The 24,275-nt window shown below is 41.0% G+C and overlaps 1 protein-coding gene across 7 annotated transcripts in view; it reads right to left on the reverse strand.

The window, feature by feature from the left end:
- Window positions 1–24,275, reverse strand: part of LOC145339265 (contactin-4-like) — a 2,278,868-nt gene that overhangs the window by 516,694 nt on the left and 1,737,899 nt on the right. For all 7 annotated transcript variants that reach the window (XM_080183699.1, XM_080183724.1, XM_080183676.1 and 4 more), the window contains 2 exons: window positions 16,256–16,392; window positions 15,631–15,760 (listed from right to left, as the gene is read on the reverse strand). In XM_080183699.1, the coding sequence (XP_080039825.1) occupies window positions 15,631–15,760; window positions 16,256–16,392 (267 nt within the window). The remainder of the gene's footprint in view (window positions 1–15,630; window positions 15,761–16,255; window positions 16,393–24,275) is intronic.

Consider the following 24,275-nt stretch of genomic DNA (forward strand, 5'->3'; position numbering starts at 1 on the left):
TGATTAGCTGTAAAAACTCGCATTCTGATCAGAATTCTGTAAACTGCGTGTATGTCTTTACATCCCCTGTTTATGATCAGAACTCTCCACTCATCTGACAAAGGGTCAGAGGCCTGAAAGCTAGTGGCTTTTGCTGTTAAACGTGTTGAACTTTAACCTGGTGTTGACAGACTTCTTACTATGTCTCTATGTCACAGATTTCTCAGCAGTGGCAAAAGAATGTGTCTACTCTCTTAATTTCTTTCTAGGACATTAAAGAAATTACTGGTTTCCCAATAAAATCAACTGTAACCTCCAACTTTTGAAATAATATGTAACTAGTTTATGTAATCTTTTCTCATCTTCTAACCCTGGAGTGCTGGTAACGTTTCAGTGAATCTAGCAAGTACCCCTTCCAAAACAAATGCATCCTGAGGTGTGCTGAACTGTACATGGTATTCCAGATGTGGTCTATTCAGGGTTCTGTTCAGATCCAATGGAACTTCTTTCTCTGAAACATCAGCCCATGAATTATAAAGGCTGTTATTCCATGGGCCTTTTTGATTATTTTAGGTAACTGAGTATGACATTTTAGTGATCTATGTAAGTGGATTATTAAATGTCTTTGGACTGCCACTGTTTTCAGCTTGTTGCCATTTGATTAATATTCAAATCTATCCTTATTTGATTCAAGGTGTTTAACCCCATACTTATCTATTTTGAAATCAATCTGTCATAATTTTGTTGAACTTAATGAACTAATTTTACAGTCCCATGCCTTTATGACTTACTAGCCCCTCAAGATTTCACATTGGAAAATTTGGATACAAGGATTTCTATTTTGTTATCTAAGTCACTAATAAAAATAGAAAATAATTGAGGTTCCAACAGAGATCCTTTTAGAAAACCACTAGTCACTTACTTCCAAATCAAGGTCTTGGACATTATCTGTGCTCTTTATTTTCTACTGCCCTAACTAGGTCAATACTTCATCTTCCATTCCATAAGCTCTAATCTTAGCTAATGGCCTCTAATGTGAAACTCCATCGAAAGCCTTCCCTGTCAGCTATAATACTTCATCTTGCAAAATCCAGTATTGGGAAATTAGATAAAATAAATAAATTTTAAGATGTGAAAGAAATATGCTGACTTTTTATTTACCTCCCAGTCACTCCCTCACCTGCTCACCACCAATCCGACTTTTCAAACCAACCACTTGCCACACATCCTGCTCCCAGACAAATATTGCCAATCCTTTGGTTCACAACTTCTGCTGCTTCCTGACCATCCAGGTCTCTGTGGACCTTTCCTCTCACTGAATCTTCCACTCCCTGACTCTCCTGCTCACTGCTTCCTTCTCCCGAACCCTCACAATGAGCATAAGTGGCTGAGAGGCAGGAAGAGCAGCCTTGCAAGAGGTAAGCCACAAGCTGAAGATGCAGTAAGGTGGAGGTTCAGCTGCAAGAGGGAGAGTCAGGTAGAGGCCTTTGATCAGGACATCTAGCCCAAAATCAGGCATAGAGTGAAACTGTCTTAAAACAGAGCTCTTAGTGGTAAACAGGAATATGGGTCTCATTAATTGATCAAAGTTAAAGCAGAATCACTTAAAACCTAACAACTTAAAAGGAGGACTTGCTGTATTTCTTTGTGTAATTCATAACAAGATTGATAAATCCAAACTTGATTTCTTCTTCTGCCCAAAGCTATTCTAATATTTAATAATGCTTTTCCTAAGAGCACAGTAAGAAGTCTCACAACACCAAGTTAAAGTCCATTTGGTATCATGAGCTTTTGGAACACTGTTCCTTCATCAGGTAACTGTGGAGCAGCGCTCTTGAAGCCTGTGATACCAAATAAACCTGCTGGACTTTAACCTGGGGTTGTGAGGCTTCTTGTGCCCACCCCAGTCAAACGCTGGCATCACCACATTTTTCCTAATGAGCGTTGTCTATCCAAAGGCCTTTATTAGATGAGAACAAGCAACATTTCCAAAACAGTGAGAAAATATTAAGCCTAATTTGTTTATTAAAGAAACGGTCTATCCAATTTAGCAAAGGGAGAGATAAATAAAATCAACTATCATTTGATACATAAAATCTTTTTATACTGTATAGGAAATGCCAGGAACACAAATAACATTAATGTTGTTCAAGAAACATAACCTAAATTTTACACTGATACATAGGGTGTATCCTCTAAAATATCTCAGAACCTCCTAATACTAATTGAAGTAATAACAAATATGAAGGTAATGTAAAATTACAGTTAAGAATTTGGAACAATTATGTATAATTATTGAAAAATCAACAGTCAGAAAAGTTACTGGGGATTTTGTAATTTATTTCAGCTGTTGTTGAGATTATTTAATGCTTTCAAAATCCCTATTAATTGGCAATTTATTGGCACCAGCAAGAAAACAAATGCTGTCTAAGAGATCAAAACAAATGTTATTCATATTTTGTTTGTGTTTGAAGTCTTGTTTAAAAAAAAACTACTGTCGTCCTGCACAAGAAAGATTCTAATTGGCACTGTGTGCTGGGCCACATCTACCCTTAAATGCCATGTCTTTTATCTGTCCACTGATCTGATCCCAGCTCAACCTCTGCTGTAACCGTCATACTGCATATCCTCCATTCTCTCAAGGAACCAATTATCCAAAAATAACTCTGACCTTAAAGCTTCTTTTCAAACCGTCACAGTACCATATTTTTCACTTGCAACAAGAAGCTATTAGTTACACTTTTGAGAATCCATGTAACATTGGGGACTGGTGTGGAAAATTTGCCTGAAATTTATCTTGTTCTTCGTTGTATTTCAAAATTACTACTGCAATCAAGAACCAAATACCAAATCAATTGCTGAAACAGGTTAGAATTTTATCACAATGTTATCTTATTCAGCACATCAATTGTTGTTTGAAGAAGTGCAGTATTATGGTGTGAGATAATACAACAATGAAGCCTTGAATTACAACGTTGACTTATTGAATGATGGTTAAAACAGTGTACAAACAAGCTGAGACAGATGCAGGTCTAGTCCCACCGACTCCTGGGCTCTACACAGCAGGACTCACATACTAACACCCGAAAGACTAAGATTGGCATGCTTCTTTCTGACAGGCTCCAGAAATGTCATGTGACCCATGATCAACTGTTCCTTAAATGGGCCATGCTGCCATGTTCCTCACCCCTTAAGCTCCTTTATAACCATACGGAAAAGACCCTCATATACAGCTAAATACAAGTGCTTCTGATGTTAATGCTTTATTCTACATCTCTCCACAAATCTTGAGCCCCATTATATACATCTTCATATATCTGCCACCTCAACATCTCAGACTTCACAGAGTTAGTCTCCTAGTGCATCAACCAAGATCTCTGGTATTGTTCTGATCTCTTTGAGGTAGAGGATGTTCCATCCTCTGCCTCGTTCAGCTTCAGTGTTCTTCTCCTTGGCAGCTTTGTCTTATTCCTTCATCTTTATTTCCATTAGAATCTATTGACTTTCTTCCCAAGGACATTTAAGTTGCCATAGCTTCTCCATATAATTCCCTGGTCTGTCCCAATCCTGTATAGTCTCTTTTTTTGAGCTCTTTTGATTATTGTGCTTTCCTTCTGTTGGTCTCATACCCATGCTCTCTCCCTGGGCTGATCAGCCTCTTGCTGCATGCCTGCCTGTGTAATCAATGACAGGAAGGAACATATTGTCTTTAAAATCAAATAACTGCTTTCCCAGGGCTCCCACAGCATTGATGAAGAAGTAAAAGATGATAGTAGTTCTTTTCCACATGGTTGTTCACAGCAGACATAAGACAATTAGAAATCATTTCTTCCACAGAATGGGTAACATCAGGCCACTGGGCTGTTGGCTTGGCTCTTGCTCAACATTTTGCTTTCCCTTGATGAAGTCTGAAGGATGTCAAGGTGAAGTGTTCTCTGAATGACTGTTCTGATATTAAAATCTAGCAGATCATCAATGATTGTGAAGTGCCTTTTCTGTTCAAATTACTGCCATTCTACTGGATTGAGTATAATCTGGCCCCCCTTCCAGTAGCATTCTCTGATCTGGGCATATTCATCATCTTGCTGCTGTGCTCGTTTTGTCGCCGGCAACTTCTTTGCAGTGGATGGGCGATGATGAGTAATCAGAGATGCACTTGTACCTCCTTGATGAAATGTAAATCCTCTAGATTGGTTTCTTCAGTTGGTATCCTTGATTGTGTATCTGCTGTTGCTGGTACTTCCACTGAACATACTGTGTTATAGAGTCCTATGTTATTAATCATAATCTGAGCCATTGGATTCTAGGGGACATTTTCACAATCACTTCCATGTTCAGAAGTGTGACTTGTGGCTGAAAGTCTGCTTCGATTTTGAACCATAAACTCATCACACACTTTAAGAATTTCATGAATGCCACTGTTGCTGCCATTGGTTCTTTCTTGACTGTAGTGACCCTGAGGCACAGTAAAACCAGTCTATTTTTGTTGTCTTGATCCCTGTACTTGAAATAATGCAGCACTCAGATCTACATACAATGCATCTGCTGCTATTATAGTCAGTGGAACTCTTGTGGAAAATCTGATTATTTTTAATTTTTGTGAGTCAACTGTTATTCCAGAGGTTTGTACATGACCTCAAAATTACTTACAGCTCTGACAAACTCGCATTTTTCACTTGGTGTTAGGATTGCATCCTGCTCTGCTCTGTTCATGCTCCACTCTCATGTCATTCATATGGCATACTACTATTTCCATGCCTTCTCGCGTCTGAAATATTGTTATCTGGAAAATTTCAGGAGCAAATGCCATTCTAAAAGATAATCTATTCAAGTAATAATGAATATTGGTCTCATAATAGCGGTCAACAATCTTGATTCTTTGTCCAGATTCAAGTGCCAAAATCTGCTGTTTTCATCTAATTTAGTGAATAGAGTACTCTTGCTGAGATTGGCAAGACTTTCAACCACTGAGAGCATTAGGTAGATTTCACATTCCACTGATTTGTTTACTTTAGCTAAACCCACACAGATTCTAATTGAGCTGTCTGGCTTTGGGATTGTGATCATTTCTGAACACCATTTTGTTGACATGGTTTCTGGTGAGATAACTCCTTGCATATTCTCAATTTTATGCATGATTTTGTTCAAGAGTAGGTGAGGAACCTGTCTCGATATAAAAAGGCAAATTGGTTTCGCATTAGGTCTTTGGCAATATGATCCTTGGTTTTCCCAAGCCTATAAATAATCTTGGAAATTCATTGCTGAATGTACTGGTGCAATGCTCATCAGCAACTTCATTAACTTTTTCAATCAGTTTCAATTTTAAGCCTAATAAAGATGATCCTTGATTCTGGATGACACACAGAAGTTCAATGATTTCTCTGTCTTTGTACTTCAATTTTGCTATGATTTTCAGGGTAGTCCCACTGGACCCTGTAACTTTATAGATGAAGGCTGTAGTGTAATGTGTTTAAGCCACTTTACTTTGTCTGACAAGACAAAATCTTGCCTGTGCCAATTCACTTCAAATTTAATAATCCAATATTTATTTTCTGTTTCATTTACTTCCCTTAGGAAATGAATTTTCTTTCTCTGTGGTTCTTCCATTTACTTTTTTTTTATTTGTTCACAGGATATGGGCATCACCGACTGGGCCAACTGTTATTGTTCATCCCTGAGGGCATTTAAGAGTCAATCACATTGCTGTGTTCTGAAGTCACATTTTTGGCCAGACCAGGTAAAGGTGACAGTGACAAATTTCCTTTTCGAAAGGATATTAGTACCAGATTATTTTTAATGACAATGGTTTCATGGTCATCGTTAAGACTTTGAATTCCAGATGTTTTATTGAATTCAAATTTCACCATCTGTCATGGTGGAATTTGAAACTGGGCCCCCAGAGCATTATCCTGGGTCTCTGGATTTCTAGTCCAATGACAATAGCAAAACACTGTTGCCTGCTTCTTGTATATAGCTTGGTTTTAATATGTTATGCTTCTTTTTGCAGGTTGTCAGCATTTTAAATGGGCTGATGGTGTTAAAATATCCAATTGTGCTTGACCTGTTGGGCTTTCTTCCTGCCTGTGCAGGTTATTTCCAAAAGATATAGGAGCAGAATTTTATTCATTTGTGGAACATGGGCATTGCTGGCTGGCCATCATCTATTGCCCATCCCAAGTTGCCCCTGGAGGGCAGTTGAGTCAACCACATTGCTGTGGTTCTGTTCTCACATGAAGGCCAGACCAGGTAAGGAAAGCAGATTTCCTTCTCTTAAGGGCATTAGAATTAGGCCATTCAGTTCCATGAGTCTGCTCTGCCATTCAATCATGGCTGCCAGGTTTTTCAATCCCATTCTCCCTGTAACCTTTGATCCCCTTACCAATCAAGAACCTTTCTACCTCTCCATTGCCTTCTGTGGCAATGAATTCCATAGATTCACCACCTTCTAGCTGAAGAAATTCTTCCTCAACTCGGTTCAAAAGGTTGCAACTTTACTCTGAAGCTGTGCCATCGGATCTTAGTCTCTCCTACAAATTGAAACATATTCCTCACATCCCCTCTATCTAGGTATTTCATTATTCTGCATGTTTCAATGAGATCCCTCTTCATCATTCTAAACTCCATCGACTAGAAGCCCAGAGTCCTCAGTTTCTCTGCACAAAGAAAGCATTTCAAGATGGAGGTTGGTGCACTGTTCCGCATTTTTGCAGGCTTCTGTTGTAGTGAACTTTTCCTCATATAGCCAACATACTCAATGGTCTCGCTCATTCTTTTCCATGGAACCTCACCGTTGCCATTCATAAATGTTGTATTTTGTCTTGCAATTTGTACTACCTTGACTAGATTTAAATCTTCCCTTGTCTGCTCGAGATAAGAACATTACTACATAAGAAATAGGAGCAGGAGTAGGCCATCTAGCCCTTCGAGCCTGCCCCGCCATTCAATAAGATCATGGCTGATCTGTTGTGGCTCAGTTCCACTTTCCCGCCCTCTCCCCATAACCCTTAATCCCCTCTCTTATCAAGAACCCATCAACCCGCTTCTTAAAAATATTTAGCGAGGCAGCCTCCACCACTTCAACGGGCAGAGAATTCCAGAGATTCACCACCCTTTGAGTGAAGAAGTTCCTCCTCAACTCCGTTCTAAACCGCCTCCCCTTTATCTTGAGGCTGTGCCCCCTAGTCCTACTGTCTTTTTTGAGCGGGACCCCTCTATCCTATCCATCCCATTCATCATCATATACATCTCAATGAGATCTCCCCTCATTCTTCTAAACTCTAACGAGTACAAGCCTAGTTTATTCAGCCTCTCCTCATAGCTCAATCCCCTCAACTCCGGTATCAGCCTAGTAAACCTCCTCTGCACTCCCTCCAGGGCCAAAATATCCTTGCGCAGGTGCGGCGCCCAAAACTGCACACAGTACTCCAGCTGCGGCCTCACCAATGCCCTATACAGCTGCAGCAAGACCTCCCTACTTTTATATTCAATCCCCCTCGCTATGAAGGCCAGCATCCCATTCGCCTTCCTGACCACCTGCTGCACCTGCAAGCTGGGTTTTTGCGACTCATGCACAAGGACCCCGAGGTCCCTCTGCACCGTCGCCTGCTGCAGTTTTTCGCCCCGTAAGTAACAGTCCTTCCTACCATTCTTCCTACCAAAGTGGACCACTTCACACTTGCCAACATTAAATTCCATTTGCCATTTCCTGGCCCATTCGCCCAGCCTATCTAGATCCTTCTGCAGACTCTCCACACCCTCCGCACAATTTGCCATTCCACCAATCTTGGTGTCATCAGCAAATTTCGACACCCTGCACTCGGTTCCCTCCTCCAGATCATCTATATAAATGGTAAATAGCTGAGGCCCCAGCACCGACCCCTGGGGCACCCCACTAGTCACCAACCGCCAATCCGAATAGCACCCATTGACCCCCACTCTCTGCCTCCTATTTGACAACCAATCCTCTATCCACGCTAACACCCTACCCCCAACTTCATGTCCCCTGACCTTCTGCAATAACCTCTTGATCTGATCTTCATCCAAAACACCAACTGCTATTTGTTCACAAGTCAATTCATCCTGAAATATTCTGTGGTCACAATTTCTGCCAGCCTGCATAATCATTGATGAACAAATCCCTGCTCTTGCCTGGTCTTTGCTTTTGCTTGTTAAATTTTGCCCTTTCTATAATTAATTTTTTGCTGATGCTGAAATATGACTCAAATGCTTGCAGCGCATTGGAGGAAGTTCAAATCTCATCAGCTCCCGGTCTCTCTATTATATCACTGACAATGACATCAACTGCTTAGAGTAACATACTAACCTAATTCTTTGTTCTTTTATGTGCTAACCAGAGATAGTTCTATACCTTTCTCCAATTGTCCCAGTGCTGAATCTGTTGTGAGCCTTCAGTGCTCTGGAATGGTTCTGGGGTTGGTAGTGTGGATTCCATGCTTGCACCAAGCCCTGTTGCTGTTTTAATATTGCCTATTGATTCCAGTCAGGGCCCCCAGTTCTCTGGACTCAAGTCTATATCACAGCTTGCAAGTTCTACACCTGCACTCTGGTGATTTTTGATTCCATCCCTTTTGCCCTTCTTTCTACGATCTGGTGACCTGCTTTGTGTATTTGGGCTTCTGGGTTTTTTTTCCCTGAGTCTTTTACTCATCCACTGCCACCATGTTTTGTGTGTTTGGTGTCTTAATGGGATTCTTTGGGACTTGTCTATTCTCCCAAAGTAAGCTGCTCATGATTGTGGTTTGATAGAAATATAACTATTTACAGCTACGATATACATCTTAAGACCGCGGCACAATCTGGAAATTTGGCCTCAAAGTACCAGTTTAGGTTCCTTGAGATTCAATCAAGTTAATTTAGTCCACATCACTCGGGGAAAAGATTCTGGGTGTAAATTTGGACAGGGCGTGGAAAAAAAGTACAGATATGACTATGCAAAATTAACCCACTTGCATTTTGTCTGTACAAACTTTGTCTGCCTGATGATTTGCATTGGCAGGCCTGTTAGAGAGCCTCTGGTTGCTGGAGGAGTCAGTATCAAATTGGTTCAGGACTTTGTGCAGATCTGGGAGTCCATCCTTTCCAGCATGGAAGTATTGGCCAATCTACCAGAATACTTGTGGACACATCAATGGTGCAACATCGAGTGGTAAATGTCTCAACTTCCTTTTCAGCACAAGCTGAAACCACCTATCATCAATGTGTTGCAGTGGAATTTCAGACTCAAATCATACAACTCACCTTGCTACCAGCTAAGCTCAGACTGTTGCTGTAATAGCTGCAGATGCGGGTGAGTAAAGGGCCTTGAGAAGTCTCCCAGCAGACTGCAGTCTGTGTTCCAACACATTGCTAGAATTGCTGAGGTGCAGCTTGGAGGGTGGTAATGGACTGTGGAACCTATAGCAGTTGTCCTCTGTCAGGACGAGAGTATTCATGCTCCTACCACCACATTACCTGTACCCCTGCTGCTTCCTGTTATCCAGCTGACCCAGACTGTTGTTACTCATTTCCACATGTTGTAGTCTGAAACCAAGCCTTTTAGGGCCAGAGGTGCTCAGGTTTGATCTCCATTGAAAGTGTATAGCCTTCAACCAGCCATGTTGCAGCCACTGTGTAATGTTAGAGGTAGCACTGTGTAGTGTTAGCGTACTGGACCAGAATCCCAAGGTATATTCAGGACCCAGACCAGGCCCCAACAAGTTTTCTTTTTGTGGCATAAGTGTGAGTATAGGATATTATTCTCCAGGAGGGATTCCACTGACAAAATATGTATCTTTCATAGTAAAACAAACTTTATTTAATCACACAGTTTAAATATAACTCTAACAAATTAGCAGCTTAACTATTAACAATTGAACAATATCGCCCCATTACAAGAAAGACGTGGAAGCTATTGAAAGGGTGCAGAGGAGATTTACAAGGATGTTGCCTGGATTGGATGGCATGTCTTATGAGGAACGGTTGAGAGAGCTCGGTCTTTCCTCCCTGGAGAGACAAAGGATGAGAGGTGACCTGATAGAGGTTTATAAGATGTTGAGAGGTATAGATCGGGTGGATTCTCAGAGGCTATTTCACAGGGCTGAAATGGTTGCTACGAGAGAACACAGGTTTAAGGTGCTGGAGAGTAGGTACAGAGGAGATGTCAGGGGTAAGTTTTTCACTCAGAGGATGGTGGGTGAGTGGAATCGGTTGCTGTCGGTGGTGCTGGAGGCGAACTCGTTGGGGTCTTCTAAGAGACTTGTGGCTGAGTACATGGATTTAATGGGATTGAGGGTTATAGGTAGGCCTAGTAGGTAGGGGTATGATCAGCGCAATTTGTGGGCCAAAGAGCCTATATGTGCTATAGTTTTCTATGTTCTATGTTCTAAAAATGAAAGGAAGCAACTTTACTTTCTAGCTTATGACTGTTCCAGTTCCAAATATGCTCCATGCATCCATTGATCAATATCATTTTTAAATAAATACAGTCAGCAAACCCAGATATACTTGCTATAAATTGTTAACAGTCTTGAAGTTTCCATGGAGATTTTGAGGAGAGAGAGTGAGAGAGAGAGTGAGTTCTCAGGAACAGCCCGTAAAGGATTTGACTTTAGCAAACCTCCAACATCAACTAAGACTGGAACTCTAAACTGCAAAGGCATTTTTCTCCCTGTAACTGATCCAGCAGTGCCCATTAATGAAATTATCACATGACTCTGACAATCAATTTCCTGAAGAATATTTTGTTTAATAAGTTCATTATCTCTATAAAAGTAACAAATTCTTAGCTAAAATGAGTCATGAACTTGCTTTTACAAACTCTTAATTTAAATGTTTTCCAGACACATTGACTGCCTGCAGAATTAAGCTGAAATGTTAAACACTCTACAGAAACATGAAAAAACCAACGTATATAAATCTACAACAACTGCCTACAATCATCACAATAGGAGCAATAGGACAGGGCAAAGGCACCTGCAAGAAAGGACACCAAGGGTTACAATAGTTGATTTTTCATGCAACATGGCAATGGTTACAAGGGTTATAATAGTTGACTTTTGATGCAGTATGGCAAGGTTTGTTTACAGAAATGATTTGGATTGCTAGTTTTGTGGTGGTTTTTATCCCAGCATTGTGGCCAAGGGGATGCTTTGGTGCTCGATAATGGGGGAAGGTAAGACGTGGTACTATTGGTGAATGGGAAATGGTAAAGCTTTGCACACTAATTTTTCTTTATGTAAATGGTTCATTCTGTCACATTTCTAGTGTCAGTAATGCTTCTGTGATATGCACAAATCATGGCCCACGTGCTCAGCGTGTGCATCGACCTTGTTGTTGAGTTGCCACTCTCTGGTTTGCCATACGGGATCAAATGCAAATTATACAGCAGACTGACATAAACTGAGGCATCATGGAAACATAGTACAGGCCCTTCGGCCCTCACATTGTGCCGAGCTATATCTGAACCCAAGATCAAGCCATCCTACTCATTCTGGTGTGCTCCATGTGCCTATCCAATAACTGCTTTAAAGTTCCTAAAGTGTTCAACTCCACTATCACAACAAGCAGTTTATTCCACACCCCAACCACTCTCTGACTAAATAATCTACCTCAGACATCCCTCCTATATCTCCCACCATGAACCTTATAGTTATGCCGCCTAGTAACAGCTACATCCACCCGGGGAAATAGTCTCTGAGCTTCCACTCTATCTATCCCCCTCATCATTTTATCAACTTCTATTAAGTCGCCTCTCATCCTCCTCTGGTCTAAAGAGAAAAGCCCCAGGTCTCTCAACCTTTCCTCATAAGACCTACCATCCAAACCAGGCAGCATCCTGGTAAATCTGCTCTGCACTCTCTCTAATGCTTCCACATCTTTCTTATAGTGAGATGACCAGAACTGCACAGAATATTCCAAATGTGGTCTCACCAAGGTCGTGCATAGTTGCTGCATAACCCCACGGCTCTTAAAATCAAACCCCCTGTTAATAAACGCTAACACACTATAAGCCTTCTTCTCGGCTCTATGTACTTGAGTGGCAACCTTCAGAGATCTGTGGATATGAACCCTAAAATCTCTCTGTTCCTCCAAATTCCTCTGAACCCTGCCGTTGACCCTGTAATCCGCATTCAGGTTTGTCCTACCAAAATGAATCACCTCACACATAAGAACATAAGAACATAAGAAATAGGAGCAGGAGTAGGCCATCTAGCCCTTCGAGCCTGCCCCGCCATTCAATAAGATCATGGCTGATCTGTCGTGGCTCAGTTCCACTTTCCCGCCCTCTCCCCATAACCCTTAATCCCCTCTCTTATCAAAAACCCATCAACCCGCGTCTTAAAAATATTTAGCGAGGCAGCCTCCACCACTTCAACGGGCAGAGAATTCCAGAGATTCACCACCCTTTGAGTGAAGAAGTTCCTCCTCAACTCCGTTCTAAACCGCCCCCCCTTTATCTTGAGGCTGTGCCCCCTAGTCCTACTGTCTTTTTTGAGCGGGAAGAGTCTCTCCACCTCTATCCTATCCATCCCATTCATCATCTTATACGTCTCAATGAGATCTCCCCTCATTCTTCTAAACTCTAACGAATACAAGCCTAGTTTATTCAGCCTCTCCTTACAGCTCAACCCCCTCAACTCCGGTATCAGCCTAGTAAACCTCCTCTGCACTCCCTCCAAGGCCAAAATATCTTTGCGCAGGTGCGGCGCCCAAAACTGCACACAGTACTCCAGCTGCGGCCTCACCAATGCCCTATACAGCTGCACATCAGAGTTAAACTCCATCTGCCACTTTTCAGCTCAGTTCCGCATCCTATCAATGTCTCTTTGCAGCCTACAAGAGCCCTCCACCTCATCCATTACTCCACCAATGTTGATGTCATCAGCAAATTTACTAACCCACCCTTCAGCCCCCTCTTCCAAGTCATTGATGAAAATCACAAATAGCAGGGGACCCATCACTGATCCCTGTGGAACACGGCTGGTAACTGGCCTCCTGTCTGAAAATTTATCCTCCAATACCACCCTCTGTCTTATATGAGACGGCCAATTACTCATCCAATCAGTCAAATTTCCTTCTATCCCACACCTCCTTACTTTCTTCATGAGCCTATGATGGGGAGCCTTATCAAATGCCTTACTAAAATCCATGTATACGACATCAACTGCTCTACTTTCGTCTACACATTTAGTTACCTCCTCAAAGAATTCAATCGAATTTATGAGGCAGGACTTACCTCTCACAAAACTGTGCTGACTATCCTGGATTAAGCTGAATCTCTCCAAATCCTATCCCTCAGGACCTTTTCCATTAACTTACTGACCACCGAAGTAAGACTAACTGGCCTATAATTACCAGGGTCATTCCTATTTCCTTTCTTGAAGAGAGGAACAACATTCACCGCTCTCCAGTCCTCTGGCACAATCCACATGGACAGTGAGAACTCAAAGATCAGATCTAAAGGCTCCGCAATCCCATCCCTCGCCCCCAAATTATCCTAGAATGTATCCCATCTGGCCCAGAGGACTGATCAACCCTCAGGTTTTTCAAAATTGCTGATACATCTTCCCTCAAAACATCTACCTCCATCCTATCAGCCTGCATCACACTCTCATCCTCAAAAACATGGCCCCTCTCCTTAGTGAAGACTGAAGAAAAGTATTCATTCAACACCTCACCTATCTCTTCTGACTCCATGCACAAGTTCCCACTACTCTCCTTGACGGCCCCTAACCTCACCCTGGTCATTTTTTTATTTCTCACATAAGAGTAAAAAACCTTGGAGTTTTCCTTGATCTGACCCGCCAAGGACATCTCATGCCCCCTCCTAGCTCTCCTAAGCCTTTTTTTTTAACTCATTCCTTGCTAACTTGTAACTCTCAAGTGACCCAACTGAACCTTGTTTTCTTATTCTTACATACGCTTCCTTTTTCCTCTTGACAATACATTCAACCTTCTTTGTGAATCATGGTTCCCTCACTCGGCTATTTCCTCCCTGCCTGACAGGGACCTACTTATCAAGGACACGCAGTATTTGTTCCTTGAACAAGCTCCACTTTTCATTTATGCCTTTACCTGATAGTTTCTGCTCCCATCTTATGCTCCCTAATTCTTGCCTAATCGCATCATAATTACCCCTTTCTCAATTATAAACCTTGCCCTGCCGTGTGACCTTATCCCTCTCCATTGCAATAATGAAAGACACCGAATTGTGGTCACTATCTTCAAAGTGCTCTCCTACAAAGAAATCTAACACTTGCCCTGGTCATTCCTCAGTACCAAGTCCAATGCGGCCCCACCTCTTGTCTGTTCATCCACATATTGCGTCAGTAAACCCTCCTGCACACACTGTACAAAAAGTGCTCCATCTGAACTATTTGACCTATAAAGGTTCCAATCAATTTTTGGAAAGTTTAAGTCAATACGCTAGCTGTGGCCTAACCAATGTGTGATATAGTTCCAGCATAACCTCCCTGCTCTCGATGCCTCGGCTACTAAAGACAAGTGCATCATATGCCTTTTTAGCCACTTTATCCATCTGTCTTGCTACATGCATACCTGATCCTCGGTGCTTCCCAAGATCCTGCCATTCATCATGAATTACCCTTGCCTTTTCTGTCCTGCCCAAGTTCATCACCTCACACTGCCACATTTGCCACAGATCAGCCCATCTGGCCAGCCTATCCTATGTACTTAGAAGAGACTTGCTGTGTTAATGATATCGATCTCGTTTAAGGTGTGCCTTGTAGCCTGTATTAATCTTGAAAGCTGTGTAATTGTAAAGTGAAGGGGGGAGTAAAGGAGTGTGGTACAATAATCAAATCTCTCAGGGTTTTTCCTTGCTGTTAAAACTAATTAATAGCCTCCTTCTGCATTGCAGGGATTCTAATTAGTGGTCCTGTAAATCAGTTACTTCATGCTTCATAAAGAAAAATAAAAATTATAGTCTTTTGAACTCGAGTTCCATTCTGGGATCTTCCTGTCCAGTTATAATATCAACTGGGTTTGTCAACAGTCCTTCCCACTGTTTACTGCATGTCCAATTACATGATGTTAAGTGGAGGCATTAACTGAAGCATTGAGCTGCAAAATGGTAGCACTGGCATCAAATCAGCATTATTCACTGATTGCCATCATGATTGTCTACTCCATGTCCTCCCAGTGGCACTTACTTTGTGTGCACTAATGCTCATCCAAAAGGCATCTGGTGAACTAGCACTAGAAGTATTGAGTGCTGCACATGCTATTATGGAGGAAAAACAGGCTGAGTAACACCAAATAACCGGACACTAAGGAGTCAAATTTTGTGTTTTCTGTGAATCTACTCCCACTGAAAGAAACAGTAATATGTTATGGTTCTCTTCTACCCCTCCTGCCAAATATGGAATGTAACAACGATCAACTTCTGGTCAAAGGAGTACAGTATGGCTTTCTTCATAGAGGAACTTAGAGATAATCTTATGCAGAGGAATAATTACTTAAAGTAATTTAAGTGGATAAGAGTTTCAATTTGGTAACTTAGGGACATAATATGCAACTTTTATGAATCATATTTCAAACAGCCATGCAGTACCTGAAACATTGGCACATGCAATGCTAAAAGAAATCTGTGACAGCATAAGTGCAATAATCAGGGAATTAAATTATTCTTACCCATAACTCGAAGCTCAGCACTGACATAAATTACTCCGTGTTTGTTTTCAGCCACACACTGATACATGCCAGAATCTGACAAGTTAACAGCACGGATCTTAAGCATTCCTTTTTCAACTTGAATTCTTTCCTGTAAATGAGGAAACAATGAGACCTCTTATTTCAATCATGCTTTACTTACTATCTTATGAAAAAACACAATTTTAATGTGAACAGTTTTTATGTTGTTTGATTATTTTCCACATAGTGCTCCCAGTCATTTAAGTCAGAATTTCCTCTGTGGTTGCTTGGGTATATCGTGTTCTAAAGGGATGACCTTTAGTAATTCGACTGATTAAAAACCAGTAATACTTCATCCTGACATTTCAGTAATTGTAATGCTACATTTGATGAGTTCAGCTTAATATCAGAAAGGAACATGCACGCTAATAACTCCACTATTCCCTACTTCATTTCTTGCTGCAATGGATGTAATTTAAATACATCCACTGTCTGCTCAAAGCTTGTATCAATGAGGAACATCACCATGGATCAGAAGAACAGATTAACATTTATCAGCTTCTGCATGCTCATTCTAAATTACTTTACAGCACTAATACAGAGATGACTTAGTACAATATCCTACCTCTATTATCAGGGGTTCACCATTTTTCAGCCATTTGTGAGAAGGTTTTGGCTCACCATTTGCCTTGCAAATCCACTGCAGACTTTCTCCAATGGGCACATAAGCATCAGTTAGGTTTTGGATCCAGTTAGGCCGTGCTGTGTTGCATGCGAGAGAGAGGAAAAGTTTAAAATGTGAATCCTTCCAAGCAGAAAATACAGAGCACTAAACAGAGCCAAGCAATTGGAATTTGTCACAAATATATTTTTAATTCCTTTGCATTTCACCCTGGCTCAGGCAACATCCTGTCAGAATTCCAAAAAGGTATTAGATAAAGCTGTAGCCGTGACAATCTAACTGCCAGTGTTCCAGCTCAACCTTTGTGATGTGATGCTTAGAAATATGCAATTTAATTGAAACAGAAAATACTGCCTTCAAAAATCTATTACAGGTTGTTAATGCCCACTTCCTTTGCACTATGAACTGAGAAAACTATAGCACTTCATTAAATTTCAATATCAGCGATAAATTACTACTCTATTACCTATTAACATTTAACCTGCACCTCACAAAGCGATATTACTTTAAAGTACATTTCCGGTATTATGAGCTATCTATTTCAACTTCTGTTGCTTCATTGATTCATACTGCTTTTGAAGCTGTAATGAAAAACAATGTTTATGCAATCTCATTTTTTTGGTCTTCTTTAAAGTAGCTTCAAGTAGATCCAAGTGTTAATGTGCAATTTGTCAGATGAGGCAACAGGAAAAACATATCTTGGAATTTAGATGTTAAACCCATCTTCAAAAAACTGAAATGAAGACTGGTTGACAGCCAGAAATGTTTTCCAAGCAATGGAAAAACAGTAACAAAACATATTCATTCACATTGTTTAAATTGATCACACTGTCAATATCTATCTACAGAGGATGGGTAATGTTAAAAGCTAATACAAAGACTGGTTACTAGTAAGCTGCTGTCAGATTAAAAACAGGAGTGCGCTGTTTAAGTAAACAATCACATTCAATGCCCTAATACTGAGCAGTTTCAGGACACTTCTCTCCGATACAAAACTGTTGATACACTTAAGGTTCTTCTCGAGTGAAGAAGACCAATTAATCAGATTACAAACCCCTATTTCAGCAAAATGTGTTAGTTCAATTTTTTTAATTTTTTTAAAATGATTTATCTCCATTATCTCAATCTCAGTTTCCAAAGCATTGGATATTTTATGAAGATGTCAGCAAATAAATGTTTTTCTGGATAGGCAAAGTTTCATTTTTATGACCCGTCTTCCTGGTGGTACACACTGCTGCCGCTGTGCATCAGTGATGGAGGAATTGAATGTTGGAAGTGGAGGATGAGGTGCCAGTCATGCGGGCTGCTTTGTCTTGGGTGGTGTTAGAGCTGTACACACCAAGGCAAGTATGGAGTATTCCATCACTTTGTCTTGTAGATGGTGGACAGGCTTTGGAGAGTTAGGAGGTGAGTCACTCTGTGCAGAATTTTTGAGCTGCTTTAGTAGCCACAGTACTTATCTGACTTTTCAAATTCAGTTTCTGTCAATGGTAATCCCCAGGATGTTGATCGTGGGAGAGTAAACAATGGTAAGGTAGAGCAAAGATGGTAAGACTCTCTTTTGTTGGAGATGGTCATTACCTGGCTTTATGTGGTATGAATGTTACTGCCATATGTCAGCCCATGGCTGAATATTGCCCAGGTCTTGCTGCATGTAGACACAAACTGCTTCAGTATCTGAAGGGTCGCAAATGTTGTTGAACATTGCGTAATCATCAGTGAACATTCCCACTTCTGACTTTATCACAGAGGATATATTAGAGATGAAACAGCTGAAGATAGTTGGGCCTAAAACACTACCCTGAGTAACTCCTGTGGAGATGTCGCAGGACTGAAATGATTCAGCTCCAAAAACCCCAATCTTTGTGCTAGGTATGACTCTAACCAGTGAAGAACCTCCCCCCCTCCCATCCTCAACCAATTCCCATTCACTCCTGTTTTGCTAGGGCTCCTGAATCCACATGCAGTCAAATGCTACACTGATGTCAAAAGCAGTCGCACTCACTCACCTCAGGAGTTCAGCTCTTTTGTCCATTTTTGGATAAGGCTGTAATGCGACCAGAAGCTGAATGGTCCTGGTGGAACCCAAACTGAGCATCAGCGAGCAGGTTACTGTTGAGTACATGCCACTTGATAGCTGTTGAAGGTACTTCTAATCAATTTGCTGATGATTGAGAGTTGACTGTTGGATGGTAATTGGCCAGGCGAGGTTTGTCCTGCTTTTTTGTGTTTGCAACCAGTCCTAAAACGGATGGGGAATTAAATGTGCCAGCATAGTTGTCGATGGCCTATTTTGCGGGCAGAGATCCCCCAAAACCTGTACCATCTTATCATACCTCCACATTGAGAGAGAATGATCAAGCTCTAGAAGGGTCAAATGCAGCACCATTCTGAATGGGTGCTGGAGCAGCATGCTGATATGCACAAGAAGAGTGAGACCCTGTAATACAGGCACAGAGATGCTTGAAGTGGATGCCAGCTGTGTCCCAGCCAATGGCTTCATCCAGTATGAAGTCTGACAACACCAGGCTAAAGTCCAACCGATTTATTTAATAGTAAACTCACAATCTTTTGGGGTTTGCCCCTTCGTCAGGTGAATGGAGAGTTCTAGCTCATCCTCATCCAGTATGCCAGGCCACAGTGGCCAATGTGGGGGTCACCTGAGAAACACTAGCATCACCTCTTGCTTGCCAATTGCCGTGGCAACTGGTACTACTCGGTGATCTTCCTCCAATACTTGGTTGCCAGGTTCCTCTGAGCCTTCCCTTTATCCTCCTTCTCCTCTTCTTCCGCCTTCCCATCCCAAGTGGAAAAGCCCCCATCATGGAACTCTTAAAAGAATGTGAATTGTTAATTATTATGTTTGGTTTTAATATTAGCAGAAGTGAACCAGCTTTCTTCTATTGTGTCTTTGTAATGTGCATAAATGTGTGGTGTGAATGAGTAACTAATGCTCCTAGTTTAAAATTTCATGGAAATCTGCAGTGAGTACCTTTGTAAATAACTGACCACATACAAACAAGGGTTTGGGAACACATTGCAGACCTATCTGAATTAAACCACACTGGTTACGGACAGAAGGATAGAACAATTAGAAGACTTCAGTCTGTCTCTCTCCTCTGTCCACAACATTTACCATTAATGTTTCAGCTGCTGGGATGAAATTCCACATTGAAATGAGAACATGGTCTCCAGCTGTGTCTGAGTAATAACCCTGCCTTGCAAAAATTAGAACATCAGAAGTGAAGCACTAAATCCTCATTCAAGCCATGACTTCCCTATTCACACTCACTCATTATAATCCATTGCGAACAGCATGAGTGCCTTTTCAAAAAAAACTGTGCAGTGGTAAATTCAACATACATCTTGAACACTGACAATTTGTAACCATGCCAATAAATGTTTACTTGCTTAAAAGTACAAAAAAATGAATTATCACATGCTCGCTTGATCTCCTGCCTGGGCGTCAAATCTTTTTCCTTTTGTATTTGTCATCGTATTAATGAAATTACTTGACTAAACTGGCAAAGAAGAATAGCAATGATGGTGCTGGATCATAAATCACTGACCTATGAAGAGAGGCTAAGAAACCAAAGTCTAGTCTCACTGAAAATAAACACAGCTAAAGGAACAGGAACATGATCCTGATTACTTGATCCTTTAGTTCAAACAAATGAGAACCAGGCCACAAAAAAACGGACTTTTTTGAATTGAACTCCAAAAGTCTTGTTCTTTTATTCTGTTGAAATAACTTCGTTATACAAAGGTAGACCTGGACTGAGCTAAAGAAGATGCAAATTGAATGAAACTCTCAGACTAATGCATTACAAATTGAGCTATTAAGTTATAAAATAGGCTGTCATCTGAGGTTAGCACACAACAGGCTGACATATCAACATCAAAATAAATCAATTCTCCACTGAAAAGGAACAAAGAAGGGGGTAAATTTATCTTATGGCAATGGCATGAAATTAAGTTTATTAGTGCCACAAGTAGGCTTACATTGACACTGCAATGAAGTTCCTATGAAAATCCCCTAGTTGCCATACTCCGGAGCCTGTTTGGGTTCACTGAGGGAGAATTTAGCATGGTCAATGCATCTAACCAGCATGTCTTTTGGATGGAGGAAACCGGACATCTGGAAGAAACCCACATTGACACTGTGAGAACATGCGGACTCTGCACAGACAGTGACTCGAGCCTGGAATCAAACCCAGGTCCCTGGCACAGCGTTAACCACCGTGCTGCCCGGTCATTAGTGGAAGAGATACCCCTTATACACCTAGACAATTAACCTTTCCATGGACTTCAATAGCGACCACTCTGATATTATCCATTTTATGTCATTGCCAAAAGTTAACAGGACCCCCTAACGTTGTGATGCCAAAGCAGGGGTAAATCAAAAGAGTCTCAGGAAGTCATGCATAAAAGAAATCAATAGGGTGTACAGCCTTTTTTCATCCTGACCTGCTCATCAATTAAAATGTTAAATTTTGCCCAGTTTTAGGTTATCAATTTTATGTCAAAGCTTTTGCCTACCTGCATCCGATTTGCACTGTTATAAATACAAAGCTTTTAAGATTCTTAAATTATTTTGGGGCCTGTCTCTTTAATTGAGGATAAAATGAAGGGGATCATTTGTCCTGTTCTGAATTCTGTCCAACGACAAGTTTGAGTGGTTTGTTTTTTTAAAGTTTAAAGGGGCTCCATATTGTCTTACTAGGAAAAAGATGTGAGATGTTCATGCTTGTAAACAACAACTTGAGCAGCTGCACTAAAGGTGAATAGATTTATGTTATTGAAGTCTAACAGGGAGGCATTAGGAACGTCAGATTTTGCAAACTGTTATGCTTCAATCTGTCTATTTAATTCTAAGATTATAGTGGAATTGGGAGGACTATTAGATAGCTATCCACCATTTCCAACATGGACACAAGGCCCACATGATTCATGTCATCATGGAAGTGGGTTATGCAAGAAGAGTCCAAAGGGCTAATGGGCAATCTTCAAAAATCTGAGGGAGACAAAGTGAGAGAGAAGGGTGGAGTGGGAGAGGGAGATAGAGAGATGGAGAATGGGAGTTGAGGGAGAGAGATGGAAAGAGAGCAGCAAGGGAGAGAGATGGAAAGAGAGCAGCAAGGTAGAGGAAGTCTGTCCTGCACCTAAAGCAGAGAAAATGTGGCCTTTATTATTCACTACGCAGAAGGCAGGTGGGAGTTTGAACTCAGGTTAGTGAGACCAAATTTGTGAGGATGTAAACGAGGCTGGAAAATTCATCTAGCTTTGCTAGAGAGAGGAAACTCGGGGGTAACCCTCATTGTGAAAGTTAGTTTGGGGATTAGAAATTATCCAGCTCGAAAGGAAAAGATGAAACCTTTTTAGCCTTGGAATGGTACCCGGAGAATGAATTGTCCATTTAAATGACAGAGTAAAGCAAAATTGTGATGTGAAATTTTTGGTCATTTTAAAAGTTAAGTGGAGGGTCTTTTCTGTAGTTTTTAATAGAAAATGCCAACTGAATACCGTTTTGACAATGTTGCTTTTATTTTGTTAATTAGAGTAAAAATTGGAAAACCTGGAATCTTATTGAGTGATCCTTTCAGTTAATCACTGGAATATCTTTTTCAGAAGTTACCAGTCTCCACAGGGATCATAACAGTATGATAATCCCACAAATTAGAAAGGTGGACCAGGATTGTCATTCAATTGCCCAACTAAACAAGCATGATAGAATCAGTAGCACATGCTTTGCTAATGGGTTTTCATTTATAATTGAAATTCTGCATATTAAATATATGCTTACGAACGCACTGTTAGAAAGAATTTGCAAACGCCATATTTCTCAAAGAGTTTTTAAGATGTAACCTGCAATGAAAAAAAGTGCCCGTGCTGCTTATTTCTGTTTGCTGCATTTTGACAAGAATATAAACATAGGTTGGGTGTTATTCAAGGAGTCATTATAACAAATGTAATAAAAAAACATTTTTTTTACAGCCATAATCTAAAGCTGTCAGTTGGAGATTTCTTTCCCACATCAGTTTTAATGGTGTATAACAAATTTGTGCTCCACACGTAGGCAACATATGGCTACCCTTACTTGTCTGCAGAAGCACCAAACTGGGAGAAATTGAAAAACTACTTGATAGTTCTTGAGATTGAGCAAACAAAATATCCCATATGTTACCTACCCACTGTCTGAATTCTCGACTTACCATAAATGGCACCAAACTAAGCATAACACAAAGATTTAAATGCTTGGTTCAGACTGCAATGGAATTTTTTAAAAAGCTACACGGTCGCACAGAAAAATTCAACAGAGATTCAAAATCTTTTTGATGTTCGTGCCGGTGCAGACATTGATGAATATTCAAGTTAATTAATGTCTCCCAGTTCAAGCTATTGTTATACCTTAGGTGATCAATCAAAATATTATAATGCGCCTTGGACATTCATTAATCTACCAGAGTACAGCAGTATACATGTGAGAGAAATGCTGATATTGCAAAACATGGAGACATATGTAATTGTCAGAAAATATTTGGGTTATGTCTACAGTACGTAGAACTTGCACCAACTTATTAAATGCTTGTCATGTATGAAAACATTCCCCCATTTTGAAATACTGTTGATTTGCCAAGACCTTGTTTGACCTCCTGCTCACTGAGAACACTTTAGTCCCATACAGCAGATGTAATATTGACCGCCACGAAATACATTCGTCAATGTATTACAGCATCTCTTATTAGCTTGGCATTGAAATGTAATCAATTCCAACACTAAAAATTCCATTTCATTTTCAAGGATCACACCATAATGCGCTGTCAACTTCAGACAATCACAAAACATTATAGTTTTAGTGTTGGTCTGATATTAAACAAACGGTATGGGGTGGGGAGTCTAACATTAGCCCTATATTAATTGTTTAATTGCTGACAGGTTTTGGCAATTTTTGGGTTAAATCTTATGTAATGAGCACTGCTTTAACAGCACTCAGAGGTTTGCACATCTAGCAAAGCTTTTTTACAAAAAAAATCATGTTAATTAGGAATAACATAGCTAAACAGACTAGCAGAGATTTTCCACTTGATGTTCATAGCACATGTCTTGAATGCATTTTTTAAAAACGTAAAGTCCAAGACTGGATTTTTCATTCCATCAAGATAACGGACACTGAAAGAAAGGCTGTGTAATTTCCTGAAAGGTGTTCTTCACAAACAGAAAACCAGATCTATTAAATACTCCTGCAGCACTTAAGTCTGAGGGCACGATCTTGCGAAAAAAAATTTAAGTGACCAATGAGTGAGAAAACAGGAGAGAATCGCATTGGTTTTATTGGCAAACTGCGAGTCGCAATCTTATAGACCTTATTTTAAAATAAGTGCCAAGATGTGATTTTCGCTGGAAGAAGGGGGAACAGCTGTGGAGCTCTTGGGATGCCATTGAGTAGACGTTCCGATTTCTCATGGACATCAGGATCCCCCGCCAACCCGCCCCCATCCACCTGATGATTGCCTCCTGTGCCATTCTATCATCCCAGTCACCACACCTCCCCTTCCCTCCCTGATTTTCTCCATCTGCAGAGCTACCCTCTTCCCCGATCACCACTCCTGCAGAGTTCCCTACTGCCCTCTGTGGAGCTCCCCTTCCCTCTCCCCTTGCATAGCTCCGCCACTATTCAGGTTCCACCTTGCTCAGGCCCAACCCCTTGACACTGTCCCTGGCATTGTTATGGTGTCCATTTGGCAATGACAGGATGTCCAACAGGTAGTACCGGATTGCCAGCCAGGCAGTGGTTGGGTGCCAGGTGGGCACTGCCAGGCTGGCATTGTCTAGCCCTGCGCCCAACTACCCAGGGGCTTCAATGGCCTCCAATCCCCCTGGAGACCATCATGTCTGGTCTCTGCTGATGGAGACCAGCTATGATTCTCACTGATGAGAAGCTCTATCGGTGAGCAGGTAAGTT

Source organism: Carcharhinus amblyrhynchos, chromosome 3, assembly GCF_965287045.1.
Source record: "Carcharhinus amblyrhynchos chromosome 3, sCarAmb.v2.hapA, whole genome shotgun sequence".
In the NCBI taxonomy this organism is placed as follows: domain Eukaryota; kingdom Metazoa; phylum Chordata; class Chondrichthyes; order Carcharhiniformes; family Carcharhinidae; genus Carcharhinus; species Carcharhinus amblyrhynchos.